The sequence below is a fragment of the Ornithorhynchus anatinus genome, chromosome X3 (genome assembly GCF_004115215.2).
Source record: "Ornithorhynchus anatinus isolate Pmale09 chromosome X3, mOrnAna1.pri.v4, whole genome shotgun sequence".
Lineage (NCBI taxonomy): Eukaryota > Metazoa > Chordata > Mammalia > Monotremata > Ornithorhynchidae > Ornithorhynchus > Ornithorhynchus anatinus.
In genome coordinates, this window is record NC_041751.1 from 24,997,548 (window position 1) to 25,025,239 (window position 27,692).

A 27,692-nucleotide genomic window follows, 5' to 3' on the forward strand; every position below is an offset into this window, starting at 1 on the left:
GAGTACAACAGAGTTGGTAGACACATTCCCTGCCTACAAGGAGCTCAATTGTCATCTCAGATCAGAGACTTTGTCAGCGTGGGAGGCAGTAGAACGCGTATGCTCAGTTTCAGAGAATGCAGTGTCACCACCTTGCCTGCTCCAGCCCTTTCCTTAATTTGCACAAGCTCCACACTGCTACCAACTGCTGCTTCCAGTCCTGTCGCTGCCACTATTTCATCAACTCAAGTTGCCTTGGATTTGTGATATACAGGTTCATGCCAATAGGACTGTGAGCACTATCGACATTTAATAACTATTAGAATAGCAATCAACACAACACAGTGTATAAAAATACACAAGAGGGTCCAACTCAAAAGTCCTACAGTGGAGTGGAGGAGATAGAGTATGTTCCCCCTTGTTAATAAAGTGGAAAATTTTCTCCTAGGAGTATCTTTGACTATCTCAAAGAAGAACTTGATATAAAATAGGTAAGCATTTTTATTTCATAGGATAATGCAAGTTTTACTCTCCCTATTACATTTAGAACTCATGTCATTATTATTATTGTATGGATACATGAAAGGATGCAACTAAATATATTTCTTTCCCCAACCATTCCTCTAGTACAATAAGAAACTTGAAATCCCCAATCTTTCTATTCATCTTGACATCACTTAGGTGGGCAAACAAGGAAGTCTAATTATAGTCACTGAAACATTAGAAATCATTTGACATGTTTTGAATAAGAATGATATACCTGATACCCCTATGGGAATATTTTGCTAAAACCATAGTAATAGTGAAAAGGGATGCATAAATGCTGAGCTATGTATGCAGTTTTGAAAAATCTTCTCTAGATTTTTCTATTAGTTCATATAGATATTGCTATAGTGGCATTTTCAGCTGCACAAAGTGAAGACTTGCACTGTCAGCAACCAGCAGCAGACATTTTCAAATACAAAATATTCTGTCTTGAAACAGATACCAATATGTATAAAGCACATGTACAGATAAATCTCACTTCTTATATATGCTGTTTGTCACGGAAAACACACACGCTTTACCCAGTGAAAACTAACTTCTTCGGAAGACCCACTCTGTTCCATTTGAAACCACAATCCATTATCTCAGACTTGGTCTGCACCTCTTCTCCCATTCATTGGAGTGGTTCAAAATGACATACAGCTGTTAGGAGACTGGTGGAGATGGACGTGTGGTTAGGAAATTAAGGAAGAGATAAACACTGGGAACATTAATAAAACAGTGCCTAATAATGAAGGAAAGGATCCATCATTTACGAACAGTTAATTATTGTGCTCACCTTATGGGCATTTTAGCTTCCTATTTGACTCTGAAGGGAGTCTCAAGTGTATGCAGATAAATTGCTTATCATAGACATATGATATATATAATAATCATAATAATAATGATGGCATTTGTTAAGCACTTACTATGTGCCAGGCACTGTTCTAAGCATGCATATAAATATCACATACATTATATATATATAAATATATTTACTAGACTGCAGTCATAAACTCACAGGCTAGCCAGGTACAGACGTATTCAGAACTATTCAGTACAAGAAAAGCTATGCAATTTGCAACATCATTACCTTTCCTAACCTGTGGTTTTGTATTGCTGTGACTGCTAAATAGATATTGAGTTGTACTTCTTTTAATATACGTAGATCAGAAAATGCCCTGGGATACAAGGTGCAAAGTAATTTTAACATAGTATTAGATTTTCATATGCTACCATTTCATGATGACTGTAGAATATACAATCCATAAATCTTACTTGCATTCTTTTATTGATAGTCATATGTTATGGTGGTTGGCATTTATGCAACTTGACAGTCTGACAGATACATTACATTTCTTTAAATCCACAAGAAAAAATGAGCACATAATGTAATATAATAATGTTCATTGCATTGGTACAATTTTTCTACTTAATGCCTGAGGCTGAGAAATTATTCTACAGACCTTACCCCACACATTTATTTACAGACACTCATTCAGATACTCATGAAATATTCATAGTATTTCAGTATTTATGTCTATCTCCCCGAACTCTGTTTCCTTCCCTCCATCTCTACTCATCTTTCCCTCACTGCTTCACTCCTTTTCTCTTTCTCCCTCTCCAAATTATAGTCCCTTGTCCAGGTAGCTGTGATTGAGTGATTCACAGATGATGCTACTGATGATACACACGTAGATGTATATATACACATTTTTTCGAAGGGATTAGGCAACAAGGTAAAATAAACAATTGAAAAATGTTTACGACAAATATCGAACTATAATCTCTTTCAGGTTTGGACTTGGGTATCCAATTTCGACTCATCAGAGTTATGACGATTTTAAGGGTGAAGGTTTTCCGTTGGAGTATATGAACTTCAACAAATGATAGAGGTAAATATAAGTAAGGAAGAAAAGAGGGAAATGAATACATTCTGCATCACTGGGGAAAACACTCATATTGATTTAGCTGACGGTCTCAGTTTTGGTTACAAAATCTTGATCATGTGACAGTCTTTCCTCTTGGGTGCCATATTCCATATTTTTCACTCCATAGAGCTCAAACTGAGTAGGTTCCAAAGAACAGAGCTCTAGGTGCTTAGGCATCAATGAGCCCATTAAAATTCCAGTACTGATAAATTAGAAAAAGACATTGGCCTAGACTTGATTAAAAACCACAGCTGTCCTTGAGACTTACCAGCTACGCTGCTTGTTCCGTCTCGCCCAGGAGATGGTTCAGCCGTTCGAGTATAGAGCTTTGGTAAATCAGGAAGTTGGGAGCAAATGTGATTTACTGCATCTGGGATCCAAAAACAGGGAATACAGTTAGGCACAGTGTTTGGAAGCCCAATAGCTTCATCGCTTAGGCAGCAGAGTGTTAACTTATCAGCCACACATAATAGACGGCAGAGCTGTCCACTGAATAACTGGATCAAGATAAACAAAGTGTAAAGTCATTTGCCAGGGGATTGATAGTCAATAGAATAGCTGAGGTAGGAGGGAATTGGTTCAGATGACTCAAGCGCAATGGACGTTACATGCATTAAACTATTTGTCAGGACTTTCTGGGTTTCAGTCGGGAAAACAAAAGGAAGTGATAGGGAGTGGAATGTTTCATATGCCAGATAAACCTGCTGGCATTGATGTAAAGGATAACAAGCTCAGAAATGTCCAAAAAGTTGAAAAGTGCTTTTCAAATTGATCCTCTGAATTGGATATGCCATCTCTTTCTTGAATCCCAGAACTCATTCTGCCCCTCTTCATTAATGTGACCCAGGATATGGGCTCCATTTCCAATTCTCCAATGAGTTTGGATAATTCAGCTGCAAAAGCAAAAATATGGATTCTACCTGATGACATAAACCAACCCATCCCTGACTACTGTAAATATCTTCATACTCTCCTATCCATAATGTATTTTAATGATCTCCCTCTTTAGACTGTATGCACCTTATGGACAGGGGGCTGGATGGTGTTCACCAACTCTGTCATATTGTATTTTCCCAAGTTCAATAAATAAGAGCTCAGTAAATAACACTGAATGATAATTGATTGATAGCTGTCTCAGGAGTAGAATCCTTTGTATTGCTAATGGGCAGAGGAGGAAACATATAAAGTGCATAGCTACAAGACTTACACATTACAGGTAAAATGGAGGCTCTCAAGATGCATCTGCTTTGATTTTAGTACAGCAGCTAAGCAGATACAGGTGTGTCTTTGTGTCACTTGGTTTACTGCTGCACGAACCACCCCTTAAGAGAAACCCATTGCATTGCAGAATTACCGTGAGGCCCAGATGACTTGTGTAGTATAGGCAGTTATTTTTACAGACACATTCAATTAGGGAAAATTAGCTGAAATTTGTAGGCATTTTGTAGTGAACCTAAGACTTCCACTTCCTCTCAACAAGCTGTTGCTCACGCCTCCCTGTTTTTAGTCGTTTGATTTTTCCACATATTAGTTCTTGTCCTTCCAGCTCTTTCTCCTCCTTTCCCTGGGCTTCGTTGGTGGCTCTGAGTCTCCATTTCACCTTCCTCAGCTGCTCTAAGCTCCTTCCTTCTTCCAGCTCTGCTCTTTCCACTTTGGGTTCTGGCTCTAGGAGGCATATTCCCAATTAAAAATCTTTCCCTCACCTTCCTCCTCCACATCCCTGATCATCCACACATTTGTACTTGCCAGTGGGACAGAGGGTGAGTGGCTTTACTTTTCAACTCATTATTCAACTACAGTAGAGCTTGAAATATATTTGTCTGTCAATATGTATACCTCTAACTATTGTTAACCTCTCAACCCTACTAATGTGTTCAGATAACATTGCTGACAGTATTACCAACTGCATGAAAGGAGATGTCTGAGAATCCCAGTAGTGGATTCTGTCCCTTCCATTTCCTAGTTAGTGACTGTAACTTTTTTTTTTAGGGTTTACCACTGTGCAAGCATCTTGATTTCTCCTATATTCAAATGTAACAATGTGCAGCTTGGATAGAAGTGTGCCTTTACCGTATGGGATGGGAAAGTAAATACACTGAATTATTATCAGCATTGGTGTTTGGCTGGGGGTGGTTTCAGTCAGAGCCACAGGATAGGCATTGAGGAGGGTGAAGAAGCAGCCTGGCTTAGTGGATAGAGAATGGGCCCGGGAGTCAGAAGGACCCGGGTTCTAATCCCATGTCTGCTGGGACAATCAGGTTGGACACAGACTCTGTCCTATATGGGGTTCATACTCTTAATCTCCATTTTACAGATGAAGTAACTGAGGCCCAGAGAAGTGAAGTGGCTTGTCCAAGGTCACACAGCAGACATGGGATTAGAACCCGGGTCCTTCTGACTCCCGGGCCCATTCTCTATCCACTAAGCCAGGCTGCTTCTTCACCCTCCTCAGAAACAACCCAGCTCCAGTGCTGCCGCTACAGAGCCTGGTCTGTTAGTGTCGCAGGGCTCTCGCCACCAGTGCAGCAGCTCCAGAGTGTCATCCCTCTATTCCACCCCTGGTCAACACCACAGTCTGGCCCCTGGATCGGGCCAGGGCCAAGCATGTGGTCAGTTCTTCCCCATGGGGCCCCGAGGTGGTGGGTGGAAGAACCATACTAGTGCCCTGATCCTGCTCAGAGTCAGTCCCCAATGCCCTGGGAAGATCAGAAACAGAACTGTAGGGTCCTAATCAGTTTCCTCCTGCCAGCAGCAGGCAACAGTTGGAGCCACCATCTTGGTTCTATCTCTGACAACTCTCTGGCTCCAAGGGGTGGGGTAAGCTAGCTCCATCAGCCTTCCCTTTCCAAAAAGTTGTAGGGGGTGAATTAATCCATAATAATAATAATAATCATGGTACTTGTTAAGCGCTTACTATGTGCCAAGCACTGTTCTAAGCACTGGGGTAGATACAAGTTGGACACAGGTACAAGTCGGCAACAGATAGAGACAGTCTCTGCCATTTGACGGGCTTACGGTCTAATCGGGGGAGACGGACAGATGAGAACGATGGCGATAAATAGAGTCGAGGGGAAGAACATCTCGTAAAAACAATGGCAACTAAATAGAATCGAGGCGATGTACATTTCATTAACAAAATAAATAGGGTAATGAAAATATATACAGTTGAGCAGACGAGTACAGTGCTGAGGGGGTGGGAAGGTAGAGGGGGAGGAGCAGAGGGAGATGGGGGGAAAAGAGGGTTAAACTGCGGAGAGGTGAAGGGGGGGGGCGGTAGAGGGAGTAGAGGGAGAAGGGGAGCTCAGTCTGGGAAGGCTTCTTGGAGGAGGTGAGTTTTAAGTAGGGTTTTGAAGAGGGGAAGAGAATCAGTTTGGCGGAGGTGAGGAAGGAGGGCGTTCCAGGACCGCGGGAGGACGTGGCCCAGGGGTCGACGACGGGATGGGCGAGACTGAGGGACGGCGAGGAGGTGGGCGGCGGAGGAGTGGAGCGTGCAGGGTGGGCGGTAGAAAGAGAGAAGGGAGGAGAGGTAGGAGGGGGCAAGGTGATGTAGAGCCTCGAAGCCTAGAGTGAGGAGTTTTTGTTTGGAGCAGAGGTTGATAGGCAACCACTGGAGGTGTTTAAGAAGGGGAGTGACATGCCCAGATTGTTTCTGCAGGAAGATGAGCCGGGCAGCGGAGTGAAGAATAGACTGGAGCGGGGCGAGAGAGGAGGAAGGGAGATCAGAGAGAAGGCCGACACAGTAGTCTAGCCGGGATATAACGAGAGCCCGTAGCAGTAAGGTAGCCGTTTGGGTGGAGAGGAAAGGGCGGATCTTGGTGATATTGTAAAGGTGAAACCGGCAGGTCTTAGTAATGGATAGGATGTGTGGGGTGAACAAGAGAGACGAGTCAAGGATAACACCGAGATTGCGGGCCTGAGAGACGGGAAAGATGGTCGTGCCATCCACGGTGATAGGGAAGTCTGGGAGAGGACCGGGCTTGGGAGGGAAGATGAGGAGCTCAGTCTTGCTCATGTTGAGTTTTAGGTGGCGGGCCGACATCCAGGTGGAGACGTCCCGGAGGCAGGAGGAGATGCAAGCCTGAAGGGAGGGGGAGAGGACAGGGGCAGAGATGTAGATCTGCGTGTCATCTGCGTAGAGATGGTAGTCAAAGCCGTGAGAGCGAATGAGTTCACCGAGGGAGTGAGTGTAAATGGAGAACAGAAGAGGGCCGAGAACTGACCCTTGAGGAACTCCAACAGTTAAAGGATGGGAGGGGGAGGAGGCGCCTGCGAAAGAGACCGAGAATGACCCGCCAGAGAGATAAGAGGAGAACCAGGAGAGGACGGAGTCCGTGAAGCCAAGGTGAGATAAGGTATGGAGGAGGAGGGGATGGTCGACAGTGTCAAAGGCAGCAGAGAGGTCAAGGAGGATTAGAATGGAGTAGGAGCCATTGGATTTGGCAAGAAAGAGGTCATGGGTGACCTTAGAGAGACAGCACTCCTGTCCCTGCCTCCCATACCCCACCTCATCAAAGTTCCCAACCTCAACTTTGTCCCCATGCTCAAAGAGCTCAGGGTCATGAGTGTGGGAGGAGCTTGTATTTGGGGTACCAATTTTCCAGGGACAACAAATCTGGGAAAGTCCCTGCTGGAATTCCCAAGAATTAAGAGGTCCTGGCTGAGGAAGTCCGAAGAGGAAATTACTAGAGATACACTTAATAAATCACCTCTCCCCATTCATTCCTGGAGTTGGAAACAGACCTCTGAGGTCATAATCTGCCCACTGTCCCCACTTGCTGAAGACCAGCCCTGATTCTTTTTTCTTTCTTTAATGGTATTTGTTAAGCTCTTACTATGTGTCAGGCACTGTACTAAGTACTGGGGCAGAGTGAAGCTAAGCAGGGAAGCAGCGTGGCTCAGTGGAAAGAGCCTGGGCTTCGGAGTCAGAGGTCATGGGTTTGAGTCCCGGCTCTGCCATTTGTCAGCTTTGTGACTCTGGGCAAGTCACTTAACTTCTCTGTGCCTCAGTTACCTCATCTGTAAAATGGGGATTAACTGTGAGCCTCATGTGGGACAACCTGATTACCCTGTATCTACCCCTGCACTTAGAACAGTGCTCTGCACATAGTAAGCGCTTTAACAAATACCAACATTATTAATCGGGTTAGACACAGTCCATGTTCCACACCGGGGCTCACAGTCTTAGTCCCATTTTACAGATGAGGTAATTGAGGCACAGAGAAGTTAAGTCACTTGCTCAAGGTAACACAGTAAACAAGTGGCAGAGTCGAGATTAGTACCCAGGTCCTTCTGACTCCCAGATCCATGCTCTATCCATCAGGCAACACTGCTTCTCATACTTAGGAACAATCTATCAAATCATAACAGACATTTACTCAGAACCATGTGGCATTCGAAGAAGTAGCCAAGTCTACAGGGTATTTTTCCAAAAAAGGAAGATTATGTCTAATTTCCAGGCACTAAGCACAATATCCATCTTTTTGAGTTGTCCTTCCCCAAGGAGGGAGAATTTTCAGGTAGCTACTTCTAACAATTACTCTGCTGTCCTTTTTTTTATCATTTGAAACATTTTATCTCTTGGGTTTCAACCAAGCATTCTTGCCTTGAGGCAAATGGGAAAAGGGAGAATTGGTAACAGCTAAGTGGTAAACAAGTCAAGTTGCTTGTTCATACTGTTCCCAGCTGTGGAATGATCATGTGGTTAGGCTTCCTGTTTGACCTTCACCTACCACCATCTAGCACCTCCCCAAATTACTGAGAGAGGGGAACAGTAGCAGCCACTTAGGACTGAGAGGGGTTTCCTATCTCTGGGTCAAAGCATTGTCTTTCTTTTGCTCCTCTTCCTCTCCTAGCTTATTGTTGACTTATTACCAAAGTCGATTGCTATTTGGGTCTCACAAATGAAGATCTTGGACACAATTCAGAGGGGAGCCGCAAAAATGATTAAGTGTTTGGAAAAGGCTAAAGAAACTGGTTCTATTTATTCCTGAGAAGAGAGTGGCGTGTGGGGCAGGATTTAATTAAAATATTCAAATTTATGGAGGGTTCCAATTTAGATGGGGGAGGGGGTAGATTTGGGACTAGAACAGGCAGCTGTAGCCCCAGAATAGAGGCTGGAATGAACATTCTGGGTCCTGCCCAGCACAGTCCTTGGTGGGAAGCAGGCACTTTGGCCTGGGATTGAGAGTTCCAGTCCCTGCTTGACCCCAGCCCTTGCCAAGAATGGGTTGCCTGACTGGCTACAGTCTCTTTTTCTATCTATCTTCAGTTTCATATGTTTCCATGTTTCCTCTTCCCTGTATGTGTCTGGGTTTTCCCCTCCCTGGCTCCATGGGTTCCTGTGTGTCTCATTTTTTCCTAGCCCTGCTCCCTTGGAGTCCCTCCCAAGTTCATCCCTGGCTCAGAATGAGAAGTGAGCACGTGTGACCAGAAGCTGATATTCTTTATGTTTTCTGCAGAGAGGAAAAAGGGCAGTGGGCTTACATTGCAGCACAAGGGATTTAGTGTAGGTATTATGAAGGGCCTCAATACTATGAGAGTTCATTCTTTCATTCAATTGTATTTATTGAGCGCTTACTGTGTGCAAAGCACTTGGGAGAGTACAATATAATAATAGACACATTCCCTGCCCACAAACACCTTAGTCTAGAGGATGAGTTTATAGTCTAGAGTTGTGAAACTCTGGAGATTTATACCATGAAAAGTTGTGGAATTTCCTCTGGAGATTTTAAAGAAAAGTTGAGTAGGATGGTTGGATGCTGACCTGCCTGGAGGCAAGGGATTGGATTAATGTCCTCTCAAAGTCTCTTAGAGCCCTCTGGTTAAAAGAAAGAAGAATAAAAGACAGTTCTTATTTCAGAAAGAAATGCTAGCTTTTTGCAAGCTGCCATTCAACCAAAGGCAGAACATTTCTCCTTTCGAGTCTGAGGCTTAAGAGTTGAGAGGCGTTTTTCCTAACCAAAGGATCAAGTTCCAGGTTTTACTGAGTTATGTAAGGTTTTTCTAATGAGCAATGTTTTGGTAACTAGGCACATTAACATATCACTGACATTCATAAAGAATGAATGCAAATAAAGACTGTACCAAAACCAATAAAAGAAGAATAACCGGCAACTTTTTTCTAGCAATGAGCCAAAGACAGAAGTCGATTCTACTCTTTCCAAGCTTCATGGGCCCAATTTTCAGCAAGTAGAGGTGGAGACCTTGAGTATAAGCAGCAGCTGAGGATATTTTTCTCAGTCTTGCTCTCTTGCTTTCTACAGATGTATGCGTCCAACTGGCTGTGGGTTGGAATTTTCAGAATTACTGGACTGCCAAATGTAGTGAGTGTTTAACCCACAAATAGGCTTGTAACTACCTCTAGTCTTTGGGTGTCTTTTTTGTTTTTTCCTTTATTTTTTATGCCCCAACCATAATGAGTTTTCTAGTTATTTGTTTATTCTCCAGAGAACCAAATTTTTTTAATGGCATTTGCTAAGTGCTTACTATGTGCCAAGCACTGTTCTAAGCACTGGGGAAGATACAACTTAATCTGGTGAAACAGAGTCCCTGTCCCACATGGGGCTCACAGTCTAAGTAAGAGGGAAAATGGAATTGAACCCCCATTTTACAGTTAAGGAAACTGAGGTACAGCGAAGTGACTTGCCCCAAGTCACACAGCAAGAAAGTGACAGCCAGGATTCAAACGTAGGTCCTTTGACTCCCAGGCTTTATCCACTACCCATACTTCACAACTGTTAATGTAGATAGTAAAGTGGGACTTCAGAAAATGCTCCATCTCAGCTTAAATCCAGGAGACAACTATGACTGACAGACCTACACAGAAATTTGTAAAAGAGCAGCTGTTTTATAGGAGGAGCTTTGAGGGGATCGTGAAACAAAGAGGCCAAAGCAAAAATAGTGTCAGGTGCTGCAAATAAGAAATATGACAACACCAAAAATTAATCTGGTTGGGGCACAGTGTGGTCAAGATTGGGGATTCTGAATTAGCCTTTTTGACTACCCGTGCCCCCATAGGTGAATTTAACATCAGAGGTGTTTTTATATTTGAAGAACATATGTGTGCGTGTATTCAGAATTGGTAGACACATTCCCTGCCCACAACAAGCTTACAGCCTAGAAGGGGAGACAGACATCAATAAAAATAAATAATGTATCTCTTGCCAACCCATCAAAGCAATTAATCAATAGTATTATTGAGTGCTTTCTGAGTGCAGAGTACTGTACTGAACTCTTGGGAGAGCAGAGTACAATAGAATTGGTAGACACATTCCCTGCCCACAACAAGCTTACAGCCTAGAGGGGGAGACAGACATCCATATAAATAAATAATGTATCTCTTGCCAACTAACTCTCTTTCTCTCTGCTTACTTTCCTGTTTTTTTTCCTCCCGCTTAATCTTGGAACACTGGCCCCTCGCCCATTTAAGGTCCATCCTCTTGCATTCCCCACCTACTTTACCACTTTTTGCTACAGAGAATATTTCACCTCAGCATGACTTTCATTTGGATATATGACAGAGAGTGGTGACCGAAACTTTGATGACAGTGAAGATGGTTTCCCAGGTTCTTTTCCTCCTAGGTTTAAAACTAAATTCTCAGAGATAGCGTGGGAATTCCCTTTTAAGTCAGTTCATTTTTAGAGATTTCCCTGTGGTGTGGTAGTTGCAATGGGAAATTCCCCAGGAATCAAGTTTAAATTAAGCAACAAATTGCAGAAAGATACAGCCTTCCTGCCCACTGAGTTTGCCAGCACCAGGGCTATGGAATGCTGAGCACTGCTCTCCAGTGTATCAGAGAGACTTTCGATTTCAAAGAGATGAAAAATTTTGCCCTCCAGTGACATTGTTAAAGTGCATAGTTCATTGACATTAGGGAAACTCAGAATTTTAGTCCTATCTCCACAATGTTTCCACGCTGAAAACAATGTTGCTAGTTCTTAATTTAAAAAATGATTTAGTCCCAAGATGAAACACTGAGAAAATAATGAAAATGTTTCATATATCCCACCATTCTCATATTCCATTCACCTTTGAAGAAATAGTCTGCCATCTCTCCCCTGATGCCATACTATGACATACTATAGAACCTTAACTTTTATTGCATTCTGTGAAGGACACTTCCCTTCAAAACATCCTTCCAAGCTAAATTGGTGTCCTTCATTATAGCACATTAAGCATGGATTGGATAACCATATTAGCGAAAGTAAAAGTTATAAATGAAATTTTAAAGTTGACAGGTTAAACATAGAGCCACTTTTCATAGAGTGCTTTCTGAGAGATTGTCTAGAATAAGAAAAGCATAGCATCTTTATCCCAAAATCTAAAATATTTTATGGATTAGATTAGATTTAATGGCATCCACATCTCACATATACTGACTTCTCTAACAGAGAAACTGTAGGAGAGGTTTAGTGATACAGTGAGTAATGGGCAGAGTTGAGGAAAAAATGCTGGTCTACTATTTTCTAAGATGCTGGTTCATCCACTAGCTGAGACATTAATGATATCCTTGGATTTGGGGCTAAAATGAGGACCAAACTGAATCAAATAGCAAGTTGTAGGTTAATGCACATCACAGTTCCCCTATGTGCATGTATCAAGCATGGGAAAATGCATGTTGGTAAATTTGGGACCTAGTCACTTATCAAGTGTAATTTGGAATGGAAATTAAAACTCTTTCCGGCCCCAATACTCTTTAATACTAGAAAGAGGTGGCTTTCTGATTCACAGGAACAAATCTAGGTGTCTTGAGGTTTTTTCAACTGAAGCAAAAGGTTTTGGGGATCATTTTCTGGACTCCAACTGATCAACAACATGGCATTGGTATTCATAACTATAAATAACCATGATTAATAATGATAATGAAAATAATGAGGATAATGATAATATAGTACTTTGTTTTTGCCAAGTACTTTGCACCGAGAAACCCTAGCACTTTGTGGACATTTCTTAATTCATTCTCAATTAAGCTGAAACCCAGAGAAGTCAAAGACATCTAGTCAGTTAAATTCCCTCAAAAGACGGGGATTTTCCAATGAAGAGACACAATTATGACATTTTGCTGCTTTCCACACTCCTCTGTTTTCTCTCATTCCAAGGTCATTCCAAACTAGTGAATCACATTTTCCAATATGAGATGAAACATGCTGAAAGAAATCCCTCTCTCTTTCATTTAACGATTGGGCTTTCAGTGTTCTTAAATCTAAATATTTTGCTATGAATAATGAGTGGTCCAGATCACTTACCTCCATCCTTATTTGAAAAGCTCTGTGGAAAAAAAAAAGGAAAACCATTAAGTTTCTGGTGAATATTAGCATCTTTGATTTAGGTTTGCCATCAATAGCTAACTATACGCTGGGAAATGGGGATTTTTAATCCTGGGATTCATTCACATGGGCTGAGGCCCATAAGACATGTGACATTATATGGACACTATCAAGGATTGAATAATTACAGAGGCAAGACCATATTTTCATGCCAATTCAATTCTATAATCACATGTCTGCCAACTCCTGAAATGTTCTAATTCTGTTTTAATTAAGCACATCAATCAATGGTATTTATTGAGCACTTACTACATACAGAGCACTGTACTAAGCACTTGGGAGAGTACAATACAATAGAGTAGATAGATAAGATTCCTAGCCACAAGGAGCTTACAGACTAGAGGAGGTTACATACTTTAAAAGAAATGACAGATGGATATGCACATAAATGCTGTGGGGGTGAGGGAGGAGTGGATATCAAAGGACTTAAGGGATACAGATCCAAGTGAGTAGATGATGCAGAAGGGAATTCAAATAGGGGAAGTGAGGGCTTAGTCAGAGAAGGCCTCTTTTAGGAGATGTGATTTTTAGTAGGGCTTTGAAGGTGGAGAGAGTGGTGGTCTGTTGTACACGAAGGGGAAGGGAGTTCAAGGCCAGAGGGAGGATGAGGGCGAGAAGTCGGAGTTGAGAAAGATGAGATGGAGGTAGAGTGAGCAATTTCATGCATCTCTAGCAACTTTTAAATATTTTTTTCTGGCTGGATCATTCATAGAAAGTGTATTGTCTTCACCTTTTGAAAGTCCTCCAAGGATTTCTCTGTCTCCTTTAGTTTCTCTAGGATGAGTTTCTCTTTGGCAGATATCTGAGACTCCTCACTTTCTAGCTTCTCTATTTCCTGCTCCAGCCTAGAAGACACAATACAAAAAAGATAGGTTAGTTAGCTGTGGGAGTCACTAAAAAAAGTAATTTTTAATTACTAGATAAACAGTAGCAGCCTAGATACATACATTTCACATTGCACTGAATTACCAGGGAAGGGTGTGCTTTCCAGATTGTCTTGTATTTTCCATTTTAAGGAGTGAGAAATTGCTAATAGAAAACAAACTCTGCTCCGCTTTGGAAGTGTGTGAGATATAAGTTACAACAAATTTTGAAATCTCTCTCTTTCCCCACTAGTGGTGCATACATATGTCTTTCAGGAGATGAACCATGGTTATAGAAAATAAAGTATGATATTTTGGGGAATAAATAGCCTCAGATCCTATAACCCAGGACCCAACAGCTGTGGAAATTTGGTAGGGGGCTCATTCAACATTCAGATTGCATACTTTTCACAAGGGTAGGTTTTTCTGATCAAGATAAGCTGAGAGACTCTTGTCCTTTCATCATGGGTTTTTTCCAACTGGGGTTCATCCAGAAAGAGCAGGAATGGTCACAGGCTTTATCCCGGTGGCAGCTGTGCTCTGGGAGCTTTCAGTCTGTTTGACTAGTTCTATTATGGCTATTGCTACCCCCTTCTCCTCAGGATTCTCCCCCTGTCCACAAAATAGAACATGATCTGAGATCTCAGGACATTCCCCCAAATCAGTGGTCACTGGGGAATCATTTATTTCTGTTATTGTCTGTCTCCCCTTCTAGGCTATAAGCTCAATGTGGGCAGGGAACGTGTCTACCAACTCTGTTGTACTGAACTTTCCCAAGGGCCTAGTACAGTGCTCTGCACACGGTAAACACTCGATATACACCGATGATGATGATGATGTTGAGGACATGTTCTTAAAGTCACCACATCCCTGAATGGGAGGGGTGGAGGTGAAGAAATCTAGGCACACTGCTACTCTTGATTCAAGGGATGGGATTTGGGGGAACTCCAAATCTGCCCCCACTGAAACCTGGAACTCAGGTCGGGAAGGGACAGCAGGAGTGTTCAAATGCAGTTTCCTTTGTTCCAAGACCAAGAATGCTAGTTTTCCTGAAACTGTTGGCAGAGTAGCAGAGAGAGGTGAAGGCTTCTGTAGTCTGCCCTGGACCTAATGGAGTCCCTGTTTGACCTACCCCTTCACCTCTTGGGGGCTGCAGGCTCTGAAGGGCAGGACTGAGGTTTAGCAACAACTCTGGGCTGTGATAGTCACATCAGAGAATCTCGCAGATCCCCAGGCCATTCTGGGGTGTGGGACCGAGGCTGGAATTCTACGCTGCAGCTCCACCCCTACTTTGGGGTCAGAAATCTATGGACCACATGCCTGGGTGAAACTCAGCTGTAAAGGGAATCTCGGGTGAGTCCCAAATCCTCTTCCCCCCAACCAAGATCTACTTCACATCATCTGTGCTGGGGAGTGGTAAAATATCATCTGGAATTCTGGGCATTCAGCCTCTAGACTGTAAGCTCCTTGTGGATAGGTCCACTCACTCTTTTGTATCATCATAATAATAATGATGGTATTTGTAAAGTGTTTACTATGTGCCAGTCACTGTACGAAGTGCTGGGGTAGATACAAGCAAATCAACTTGGACACAGTCCCTGTCCCATGCGGGGCTCACAGTCTCAATCCCCATTTTACAGATGAGATAACTGAGGCACAGAAAAATGAAGTGACCCACCCAGGGTCACACTGCAGACAAGTGGCAGAGCCGGGATTAGAACCCATGACCTTCTGTGAGCTTGTTGTGGGCAGGGATTGTCACCGTATATTGTTGTATTATACTTTCCCAAGTGCTTCGTATAGTGCTCTGCACCCAGGAAGCGCTTAATAAGCATGATTGAATGAATGAATGACTCCCAGCCTGGGCTCTATATACAAAGTTATACTCTACCAAGCACTTATTCAGTCATCTTTAATGAGCGCTTACTGTGCGCAGAGCATTGTAGTACAGTACAGAGCACTTAGTACAGTCCCCATGGTTTCATCTTCAAAAATCAGAGTCAAGAATGACTGTGGCCCGAGAGCCAATTGTGGCATCGCTTAGGACTCCAGTAGACCTCAATGCTCCTCCCCAATAAGTCTCATTCTTTCCCCTGAACAATTTTGAGGGAGTGGGTGAGCAAGAAAAGGTAAGGAATGACTAGCTCTGAGGGAGCAAACATATAGTCTTAATTCTGAGGAGTACTGAACAGTCTACATTGGCATTTGCAAATTGTAGACAAAGAACACACTGTTAAACGATACTTGTTAGCCATCTCAACTCACAAGTGGCTGTGGCCCTGACATTCTGCAGCAGGTGTGGTAGACTCAAGAACTGGTGGTGTCTGTGGAGTAGATGTCATAGATTTGACACTGGGCCCTTCTAGTAAAGCAGGAAATGCCACTATATTATATTTTCATGCCTAAGAATCCAAGATCCTAAGCCCAGGGTCCTAGGAAAAATCACAGTGGAATCTGGCTTTGAGGGGGTGAATAGAAAGATATTTTCAGTGCTAAAAATAAAAGATCAGCAGGAAGTATAATTTATCTAGAAGGTTAATGTAGTCTCTTTGGGATGTGACAGTCATGCATAATACATCTCACCAGTTTGTTTACTGCCTCCAGACCAGGCAGAAATAAAAGATGGATGTAAATCTGTGAGGAAGCAGGTCACACAACACATACTGCAGTTCTGGGCTTTAGCCACTGGCCAAGAAATTATAAGCAAAACTAAGGATCTTAAAGGAATAAGAAACAACCTCAGAAAACGGTAAAGAACCTAAATGTCCACCTAAACATCCACCCATAAGTAGTTTGGACAGCTTTAACATGTCCCCTCACTTCCCCCCCAGCTCTGAGCCCCACCCGCGTTCACCCTCACATTCAAAAGGAAAAGTTAGCATCCCCGCTTCCAATCTATTTACTGGGTGGATTTTAAAGTGGATGCTTGAGAATTATGGTGGTCTTGTGGAAAAGACCAGAAGAAGGTGGAGAGTGTTGTTCCCAGATGTCTCACATAAGGATTTGGAGTTTCTGGCCAGCTGTATGAAAAGCCTACAATGGGAAGTAGCGGGAAGGGCCTGACAATTATCCTGGCAGTTGTGCCACAGCAGCAGCAGCAGAGAGGTGGAAGAGTGGAGGAAGAGGCAGTGTAGTGTCTTCTTCCACCCCTCCTCTTCCTCCGAGGTGGCAGCAGCCATTATTGCCGGCGGCACAGTGTCTGAGAGGCCCACTTTCCAGGCAAATCCAGGAAATTTCCGGAGCGAACGTAATTATGGGGTGGTGCCATGCCCAAAGCCTCTAGGATACAGCTGGCTGAAATGGTGTCCCAACTGTCACAGTCCAGGCTGCAGCTTCATTATTCTCCAATGCTATTGCTTCGGTCCTGCTGGAGGCTTGACTGTTACATTCCCTGCTGCAGTTATAGTAGGGGGACTCATGCAGTGACTTGGGCAGTGAAACATAGGGAGAGGTAAATAGTGCCTCTGTGGATCTGTGTGGTGTGTTCATGCATGTGTGTGACTGTGTATGTGCATCACTTTACCTCTCCATCCTTATTTTTACTATCTGGTCCCACCCTTCCTTTATTTCTCCCATCTAAAATGGACAGTGGCAGCAAACAAAAAACAGACCCTGAGAGGCATGTGAGGTCATATACCATATAAAGTGATGTAATTCAGGCACTATTTTTTTTTTGTATTGGTTAAGTGCTTACTATGTCCCAGGCACCATCCTACTATGTCCTAAGCCCTGGGGTGGATACAAGCAAATGGGGTTGGACGCAGTCCCTATCCCACGAGAGGCTCATTTTATAGATGAGGTAACTGAGGCACAGAGAAGTGAAATGACTTTCCCAGGTCACATAGTAGACAAGTGGCGGAGCTGGGATTAGAATCTATGACCTTCCGACTCCCAGGTCCATGGTCTATCCGCTACACCATGCTGCTTCTCAATATGTAATGCTGCTTTTATTTTTGTGGCCCTTCCTCTAATTCTGCCTGAATCTGCCCAAACTGAGTGTTTCTCTGAGGCATCCTGTGTTCTTCTCCTGGGTCCCTCTGAACATGTGCTCAGTGGGTGCTCAGTGAACGCTATTACTGCTACGACACCTTTATACCTATCCTTGTACCTAATTAGCTTTTGACCACACCACAAAACCGGCTCCAGATGACTAGGCCCTGCTAGATGGAGAGGATTTCAATATGGGGTTGAGAAGAATCAAGCTCACTCAAATAAACATGATGAGCATTTTGATTCTCTGGGTGCAGTACAGTATGTTATCATTCTGTTTAAACAAATAAGTTTAAAAGCCTCTCAAATACTTATCTTGATTTATTGACTGTTCACTGAGTGGGGCTTTGAGCATGCTATTGAAGACCGAAAGGAGAAAAGGAACACTATATGTATGCCTGGCTGTTTTGCAACTGGATACATTCACACAGGGTCAGATCCTTGAATTCAACCATCTTTGTGATCACAGAAATACATTCTAGGGAAAACATTTCAATGTCTTTCCACCCCACATTGCCATTTTGATGTTCAAGGCAGGCTGTTGTCTAAACCCAAGGTGTCTAAAGATCAATTAATCAATCATATTTGTTAAGTGCTTACTGTGCTCAAAGCACTGTACTAAATATTTGGAAGAATACAATATAACAGAGTCGGTAGACACGTTCCCTGTCCACAAGGAACTTACAGTCTATAGACTGACCTTGGCCCAGTTTCCCTCACACCATGATTCAGCAGTGGCGGCAGCAAAAACAACAGGCTTGAATGGTGCTTTGACTTCCTCTCCTATCTTCTTGTGACTCCTCCCTTCTCTTCCTGGCTGCCCTCAGAGTTAACAGTATTTTAATGGTATTTGTTAAATGCTTCCTATGTGCCAGGCACTGTACTAAGCACTGGGGTAGATACAAGCTAATCAGGTTAGACACAGTTCCTGTCCCACATGGGGCTCACGGTCTTAATCCCCACTTTGTGGATGAGGTAACGGAGGCACAGAGAAGTTAAGTGACTTGCCCAAGGTCACACAGCAAGCAACTGGTAGTCAGGATTAGAATAAAGCCTTCTGACTCCCAGAGGCCCGACTCTCAGTCCTGTGATCTTTCCACTAGACCGCACTGCTTCTTAGCTCACTTCGCTTGGGAAGCAGCATGACCTAGTGGATAAAGCAGGGCCTAGGAAGTCAGAAGGACCTGAGTTCTAATCCCAGCTCTGCCACTTGTCTGCTGTGTGACCTTGGGCAAGTCAGTTGATTTATCTGGGCCTCAGTCACCTTATCTGTAAAATGGGGATTAAGATTGTGAGCCCCATGTGGGACAGGGCCCGTGACCAACCTGATTATCTTGTATCTACCCCAGCACTTAGAACATCGCTTGACACATAGTAAATGCTTAACAAATACCATCATCATCATTTACTTCACCATGAGTCAGTTTCCTCATCTTTAAAATGGGGATTGAAATAACTGTTCTCCTTCCTATTTTGACTGTGAGCCCTGTGTGGGAAATGACTTTGTCTGATTTGCATATCTACCCCAGCATTTAGTAAAGTGCTTGGCACACAGTAAGCACTTAAATACTGAAGCGGCGTGGCTTAGTGGAAAGAGTGGAAGTGGAAGTGGAAAGATTTTTCTTGGCTTAGGAGTCAGAGGTCAGAGGTCATGGGTTCGAATCCCGGCTCTGCCACTTGTCAACTGTGTGACTGTAGGCAAGTCACTTAACTTCTCTGTGAGCCTCAGGTGGGACAACCTGATTACCCTGTGTCTACCCCAGCGCTTAGAACAGTGCTCTGCACATAGTAAGCGCTTAACAAATACCAACATTATTAACAAATACCAACATTATTATTATTTCTATCTCAGTCTTTCTCTTTGACTCCATCTTCTGGAGGCCCCACCCCTTCTCGGCTTTTGGTAGTCAAGAATCTGATCACTTTAACTACAACAGACCAGAGGCTCAGCTAGTCCAGCTTTTTCACTTGGGTAAACTACTCACTCCCAGTCATCTTTGCCTGGAAATATCTTCTACTTCATTAGCAATCCTTCCAATCTCCCATCCTCCTCCTGAATCTGGCACCCTGTTCACCAAGCTCAATTCACAATCACTTAACTGTTTACTCTGATTGCTCTCTGGCCAGCATTATGTGATTCTGCTCCCTCCACATCCACAGAGGTATCACAATCACTAATTGAGGCAGATGGTTTTGGTCTAGTTAATTAATTGCCAGAACAATTAGGCTCTTGACAAGTAAACAAAAGATACTGAAAAAATTGGGTTTACCTCCATGAAAGATGGCATGGCTGTGAAAAGTGGGGAGAGGATATGATCCATTTTTTGGAATTAAAGTCTTTCCTTGTCCTCACATTCACAGATAGTGAATGCTGGGCCTGCAACTTAGTGCCGTGAACCTCAGCTTTACTGCACATCAATCCTGCTCATCTCTCCTAGCCTAGCTTCTCTGTTTTTTCTGCTTTATTTATTCCCCACAAGTCAGCACTTCGGCGGCTCATTTTCCAGCTTTCCCCTGTCTGCTTGTGCCCTAGCCAGAAGACCTTTCTGGAGAGTTCCAGGGAGGTGATTGCCATCACTAGAGAGAAGGCTCTTAACCTTCCTTTCTCACTTCTGCGAAACCATGGTAAATGTCCAGAAATGTCCCTCAGGGTGTGGGGATATGATGGGACGAGGGAAGATTTAGGGGAAGTTTGAAACATTCACAGAAACACTCCTGGTGGACACACACATTGACACACATACAAAAACCATGAAGAGCAAGCAAGTTCATGCAATGTAAAGCTTTTGAGAACATCAGCACAATACAAAGAGATCCTGATAGGACTTAGTTACAGGTGCTTGGATCCTGTCTACTCACTAATCTAAAAAAACTTGAACTTTCAGAGTTGAGCTGTCAAGTGAAGGTGCCTGCCAGACTAAGACACTTAGGAATACTGAGTGATAATGGGAAGATAAAACACAGTGGCTCCTACGTATTTCCAAAATATGCTAGTAATTTAGGGCAGCCACTAATCGACAGAACCAAACTTCATTAAGGAGTGAAGAAAAATTCTTGGCAGTTTTAAAGTGTTAGACAACACTGTCACTATTCACCTTTGTAAAGGAGATCTAGGCCAAACAATAGATGGACAGAGTGTCTACGGGCCTGTTAGGCTCAGTGAGGAGGAGTTTCTATGTGTTTTCTCCTTTGTTTATGTACTTTTTTGCAGGCAGACGAATGTACAGTATGTGCAATATGTGTGGTATTGCCACTTTAGAATGAACTGCTAGAGTAGAATTGGACACTGCAGGTATGCCATGGTATTTCATCGAGAATGCTTATCTCTAGCTGTGGCTTGGATTAACTTCTAGAAGCATTGTTTTGCAGGTCCCGTCACTTGAATATTGCTTGCTCATCTAGGCCCCTCACTGCTCTATACACTACTGCTGCCAATTGGGCAGAGCTTGGCCCCTTCCTCACTTCTTCAGACCCCGCTCTGCCTTGGCTGGTATGGCCAGCGTAAACTCATTGCTGATGCCTGCCCTACAGAGCCAATGTGGGCCTAATGATGAGTATAGGGCCTGCCCATCACTGTGTCCCACAATGATAATAATAACATCCAGGAGGCAGTGCAGTCTGGTGGAAAGAGCATGGAACTGGGAGTCAGGAGGCCCAAATTGTAATCCCAGTTCTGCCACTGATGTGCTTTAGTGGAAAAAGCACAGGCTTGGGAGTCAGAGGTTGTGAGTTCTAATCCCAGCTCCGCCACTTGTCAGCTGTGTGACTTTGGGCAAGTCACTTAACTTCTCTGTGCCTCAGTTACCTCATCTGTAAAACCACATGGGACAATCTGATTACCTCGTATCTATCCCAGCGTTTAGAACAGTGTTTGGCACATAGTAAGCACTTAACAAATACCATCATTATTATTATTTGCTAGGTGAACTTGAGCATGTCACAACTTCTCTGTGCCTTGGATTCCTCTTCAGAACAATGAAGATCAAATACCCATTCTCCCTCCATCTTAAATTGTGAGCCCCATGTTGGATAGGGTCTATGTACAATTTAAACATCTTATATGTGCCCCATGCTTAGCATGCGGTAAGCGCTTAATAAATGCAATAATTACTATTAAGAACATCAGTTTTGCATTGAAATGAGAGAATCCTCTCTCCTGAAATTCCAGATCTGTTTGCGAAAATGCTCAGTTGATAGTGATTAAAACTCCTAACGTTTCCTGCTATTTGTGCGTTTTGGGAGAGATCTCAAAATGAGGGCACTATGAGGAAGATTTTTCTTCTTAGTATCATTGATTCCACAAAATCTATCCTCTCCTCTATTAATAGGATGCCAGAAGTCTATTTAAGACATAAAGCTTCTTCTGATTGGGATGGAACTAGTTTTGATGATTACTCTCACTTCTTGATTCTTGATAATTAATCACACTAGTCTCAAATCTGTGCTAAGAGAATTAAGCCTTTTAGACAGGTGCTTTTCCAATAAAAAAGGTCTTCTACCAAAACCATACTGAGTGTCTACCAGTGGGGCTTATAGGCACCCAGAAGAATGGGGCTTAATCCCATCCTGGGAAAGATAGATTTTATATACCTATCAAACAGATTTTGGGTTTTGGTATCTCTGTATAGTTTGACATCCAAGCAGGTTAGTGTTCCTATGGTTCAAAGGGCATTTTAAATCTTCTTTTTCCATGGAATATGGAGTTGGTATCAACTTTTAGCTTCCCCGGACAGAATCCCCTTGGTTCTAAACCCTAAATGCTTGGCAAGAAGGTTGCTGGGTTCAACTGACCCCTTTTCAAAATGGGTTATGCTAGGGCTGCTGCTCAGATTTTCCTTCGCTTTGATGTGGCTGAGCTCAGCCAGGGAAGATTCTAGGGAAGTGAATTGGTTTTAATGCCGTCCCTCCCTATATATATATATATATATATATATATATACACACACACATATATATATATATATAAATACACACACATCAGATAATGGCCTTGGTCTCCATAGGAGGTGATGTTGCATGTGTTTGCAATTCTAAAAGGGGGAGGAGACAAGAAGGATGAGGACGGAACATCACATCCCCGCTGCCTTCTGGATCTCCTTGATCTTTTTTTTTTCCCTCTTTGACGGGAATTTTCAAAGGGAGATGCTCTGTGTCTTTGTGTTGGCTCCCTTCTTGGTAACTGGCAGGAGATGTGAATTGATGAGGATCTTGCCCTCTGAACCTTGTGGAGAGCAGGGTCTCTGACAGGCTCTATCCCTTGTCAGCTCTTGCAAATGGAACCAAGGGGTGCTACTGCTGAGCCAGAAAGCTAAAGGATGCTAGATTGTAACCCTGCTGATGGCTTTGTACTGCAGGAGGTGGGAGACATTTTTCTTGGCCAAAGAGGAATTTTAAAGCCGAAATGTATACATGTAATGAGCCAGATTCTCCTTCGGTTCTCTCCAGGTGATACTGAATGCCAAGGACTTGGGCACTGGGAAAAGGAGAGCGTTTTGTGCCTGTATGAGCTGAGATTTTAAAATCTACTGAACTCTCTCCTTTAGATTTAGGAAGATGTGTAATATCTCCTTCTACATAGTTATCTCCTCTTTCACTCTTTTCTCCACTCTCACGTATTCGAACTATCTGGCCAAAGACGTAGCCCGCTAAGCTCCTCCACTGTTGCCAGGTACATCTACAAGCCTAATTTCAGGAAATCCTATCATAGATTTTGAGTGACAACCAGTTCACTGAACTAATTCCGCCTTTTTCTTTGAATGTCGATGCTCTGGACTTTTGTTTCCTGAGAAACCATTTTAAGAGAATGGGCTTTGACCAGTCACAGTCCCCAGTATTTTAAAACTCTATTGTTTCCCTCTGTTTGTAATTTATTTTAATGTCTGTTTTCCCAGCTAGATTGTAAGCTCCTCGAGAACAGGGATCATGTCTGCTAATGCTATTGTACTCTTCCAAGGGCTGAATACAGTGCTCAGGACAGAGTAGGTGCTCAAAAATAATAATTGTGGTATTTATTGAGATTACCATGTGCCAAACATTGTACTAGATGCTGGGGTCCACACTAGTTAATCATATTGGGCACAATCCTTGCCCCAGGTATCTAATCCCCCTTCTACGGATGAGGAAACTGAAGCCAAAATAAATTACTTCAATCACTCGATACTATTTATTAAGCACTTATTATGTGCAGAGCACTGTATGAAGCACTTGGGAGAGTACAATAGAACAGAATTAGTGGGTACGTTCCCTGCTTTAGAGTCTGGAATTAATTGATTTGCCCCAGGTCACACACCAGGCAAGTGGCAGATCTGGGATTACAAATCAGGTCCCCTGACTCGCAGGTCTGTGTTTCTTAATGCTATTAATTGATTGATTATGTGGAGAAATAGGTGGGTTTAAACTCATGTATGTGATGATGCAATGTCACTGGGAAAATGGAAAAAAGAATTTGCTTTCACGGTCCTCACATAAATAGTTTTCATGCTGAATATTCATAAAAATATTCTTCTTTATTATAGGTGAACAAATTTGGATTCACATTATTGTTTGGTCCCATGCTGTTAAAGCAATTTAAATTGACCTTTTACATAAACTCAGGATTTCCACTTCACCTTGCAAAGGAAAAGAACTTTCCCCGGTTGCTTTATGCCAGCAGAAAACTAAAGGTCATTAAAAATGTTTTGGAGGATCATTTGCCATTAATAGCGTGAAATGTTTAGAAAAGAATTCCCTCTTTTGGAAGGAGAGTTGATTTTAAATTACTTTGTCCTAGATGTTACAATCAAGATGATATTAAATTCAATATTGATAAAATATTTTTTGGCTTTCTGTTTATTAATGTATGCTTATCTTTAATTTTTCTCACCCTGAGCTTTAATTTTTCTCACCCTGTCATGAGGAATATTAGATAGGTCAATCACCTCTGCTTTCAAAGATGCCAACGTTAATGTATTGGAGAAAGGTGACAGATATCCATGGTAAAAAAAAAGAAATATGACTGAAATTTGTCTTTATGTAAGTGTGCACATGGAATATGCTATATTTCAAAGTTAAAAAAAAAAGCGATACACTATCAAAGTCTCCACAGATACATAAGTTGCAGAATCCTAAATGAATATTAATAGTGTCAATATAAACAGTTTGTCCCAGAACTCCCATTTGCTTTTACAAATGTGACCAGTGAATGGGTATTTTAAGATACTGTTTACCAGGCATTCAACACACTCATGAGTAGCATGAGCAGAGAACAACAGAACTAGTATGAAAAGAATGACTCTGGTAAAAAATGAACAATTAAATCTCCACAAAATGTAAGTTGTACATCTTTACCGGTTATATTTATCTGTTCTCCCATTCTTTAAATGACTGCATATGCACTATTTATATATGTGTGTCTTCTCCTTTAGACTGTAACCTCAAGGACAAGACCATACTGGTCTAAAGTAAACATTCCTCTAAATATTGAGGAATATTCTAAATATTCTTCAAGAAGCTAGCACAGTTCTCTGCTCATACTATTCACCCACCCTCAGCACTTATGCTCATATATATAAATTATTTATTTATATTAATGTCTCTCTCTCCCCTTCCAGACTGTAAATTCATGAGCAGGGAATGGGTCTACCAGCTCTGTTGCACTGTATTCTCCCAAGTGTTTAGTACAATGCTCTGCATGTCTTAAGCACTCAGTAAATACCATTGATTGATAATAAGTTCTCAAATGTATACAGTTGGTGATGATCAGAAAGCAACTTGCAGTAAACACCTCAGGATCTTGAAACCTGTGCTTTATAGTACACGCTAAGGTAAAGTGGAGGATGTCAAGGGTGAAGAGGCTCAATGTTAGATACAAAGTCCAAAACTAAAGTCCAAAATTTTGAGTAGGTAGCTACTCAAAAATACTGCTAGTTTCCCATTCCTAGAATTTCAATCTAACTTTCAATCATGTGGGTGTGTAGCAGTGGACAGGATCTTCATTCAACATCAGATACAGAAGTACTTAAGTACTTCAGAAAGATGACCTAATGGAAAGAGCACAGGACTGGGAGCAAGGGGACCTGTTTTCTGATCGGGTCTGCCGTTTGCCTACTGTGTGACCTTGGACAAATCACTTCTCTGTGCCTCAGTTTCCTGTAAAATGGAACTACCCATTCTCCCTCCCCCTTAGCCTGTGAGCCCCATGTGGGACAGGGACTGTGTCTGACCTGATGATATTTCTCCCAGGCACTTACTGTTCTGCACGCAGTAAACACTCAGTAAATACAACTGATTGATTATCTTGTATCTACCCCCACATTTACTAAATACCATCATTATTAAGTTCAAGAAAAACATCAAGACCTATGTTTTTAAAGCCTACAAATACAAACAATACCTGAGTAGACTCTGGCAACTGCTAAATAAGATTAGCTGCCCTAGGAAGATGATCAAGTTCCAGAGACTGCTCCATTTGAAAGGGCCATTTCTGCCTTTAACTCCTATAGTGTGATGCAGGAGTAGTCTTATTAAACTTATTCTAGGAAATCATTCATTCATTTAGTCATATTTAGTGGGCACTTACTGTGTGCAGAGCTCTGTACCAAGCACTTGGGAGAGTACAATATGACAATAAACACACACATTCCTTGGCCCCAACGAGCTTACTGTCTAGAGCGGGAGACATCCAACGAGGGACATGGAGTCAATGTTAAAACGTGATTCCAGTTCTCTGAGAAACACTCCCAGTGCCGCAGGCTAAGTGTATCGCTGAAAGTCCTCCAATTAGTCATAAGTGAATTGCTACACACTGGTGACTGTGCAGTAGAAGCAGATAATTCTAAACCATTTTCAGAGTCAGCGAAGTGCTAAGGACTCAGTTATGTATACCCATCCTTACCTACGTTTATTCAATTGTCCATTTGATTATTCAAACTACTCTAGTTGTAAATATTTTTATGTCTGTCTCCCTCCCTAGAGTGTAAGCTCACTGTGGGTAGGAAATGGGACACTTCTTTATTCTGTACTTCGTGAGTGCCCAGTACCGTGCAGTGCACTAAGTGGGGGGTTAGTTAAAACTACTACACAACTGAAGAAGACTGAGGTTCCCTTCCTGCCTTTAGCAAAAAGTACTCTACCCAGCCCAGAAAGCCAACAGATCCTTCACAAAATGATTAGAGCGATTTTAATATCAACCAAAACTGCTAGATGCTGGTGCAGAGCCTGGGTTAAATGCATAATGCCATGTGAGTTGGAGAAGCAGAATAATAACTATGGTATTTGTTAAGCATTTACTATGTGCCAGGCACTGTACTAAGCGCTAGGGTGGATACAAGCAAATTGGGTTGGACATAGTCCCACGTGGGGCTCACAGTCTCAATCCCCATTTTACAGATGAGGTAACTGAGGCAGAGAAAAGTGAAGTGACTTGGCCAACGTCACACATCACTCAAGCAGTGGAGCCGGGATCAGAACCCATGACCTTCTGACTCCCAGGCTCTTGCTCTATCCACTACACCACACTGCTTCTCAGTCTGGGCCAGAGCAGGGTGCAAGGACTGTGAAAACATGGATTTGGACAGCAGGACCACTCTGAAGATGGGGCTGGGACTGCCTTCTGGTGTGATGCTGCCTTGAAGAAAGAGGAATTTCAATGGCCATCTTAATCTTCTCCCCTAACACCTAGCCCTGATCCCTCCTTTCCTCCAGCCTTGACACCTATGTGGCATCAACCTTCTGACCAAATAGAAGATTTCTAGAATGATTGAAGTGTTCACACTCCTTTGAAACTGTGAAGTTCCCCTGAGAAGTGCCAGAGTTAACAATCAGTAGCAAGACAAGAGGATGAAACAAGGAGAGATCATAAACAATGAGCTATGGCAAGTAGCCAATCCACCAGCATTGAAGCAATGCTTGCTTTGTCACACCTTGGATGAACAGTGAATGCAGATGAGGAGAAAGGGTGAAAACAGCATGCCCCAAAAAGCTGCTGAGGGAGACTGTAAATGAGGAAGGCAGAAGCAATGTTTTAAAGAGATGACCAAGCAAAATTTCTGATAATGAAAAATAGCTGGGAGATTGTGTCGACATATAGCCCAGCCAGGCA

At 42.6% G+C, this 27,692-nt stretch overlaps 1 protein-coding gene across 2 annotated transcripts in view; it reads right to left on the reverse strand.

Moving 5' to 3' along the window:
* PALM2AKAP2 (PALM2-AKAP2 fusion) overlaps positions 1-27,692 on the reverse strand; it is a gene marked incomplete at its 5' end in the record, with an annotated part of 366,273 nt that overhangs the window by 215,263 nt on the left and 123,318 nt on the right. For both annotated transcript variants that reach the window (NM_001370841.1, NM_001204207.1), the window contains 3 exon segments: positions 2,704-2,805; positions 12,681-12,702; positions 13,492-13,606. In NM_001370841.1, the coding sequence (NP_001357770.1) occupies positions 2,704-2,805; positions 12,681-12,702; positions 13,492-13,606 (239 nt within the window).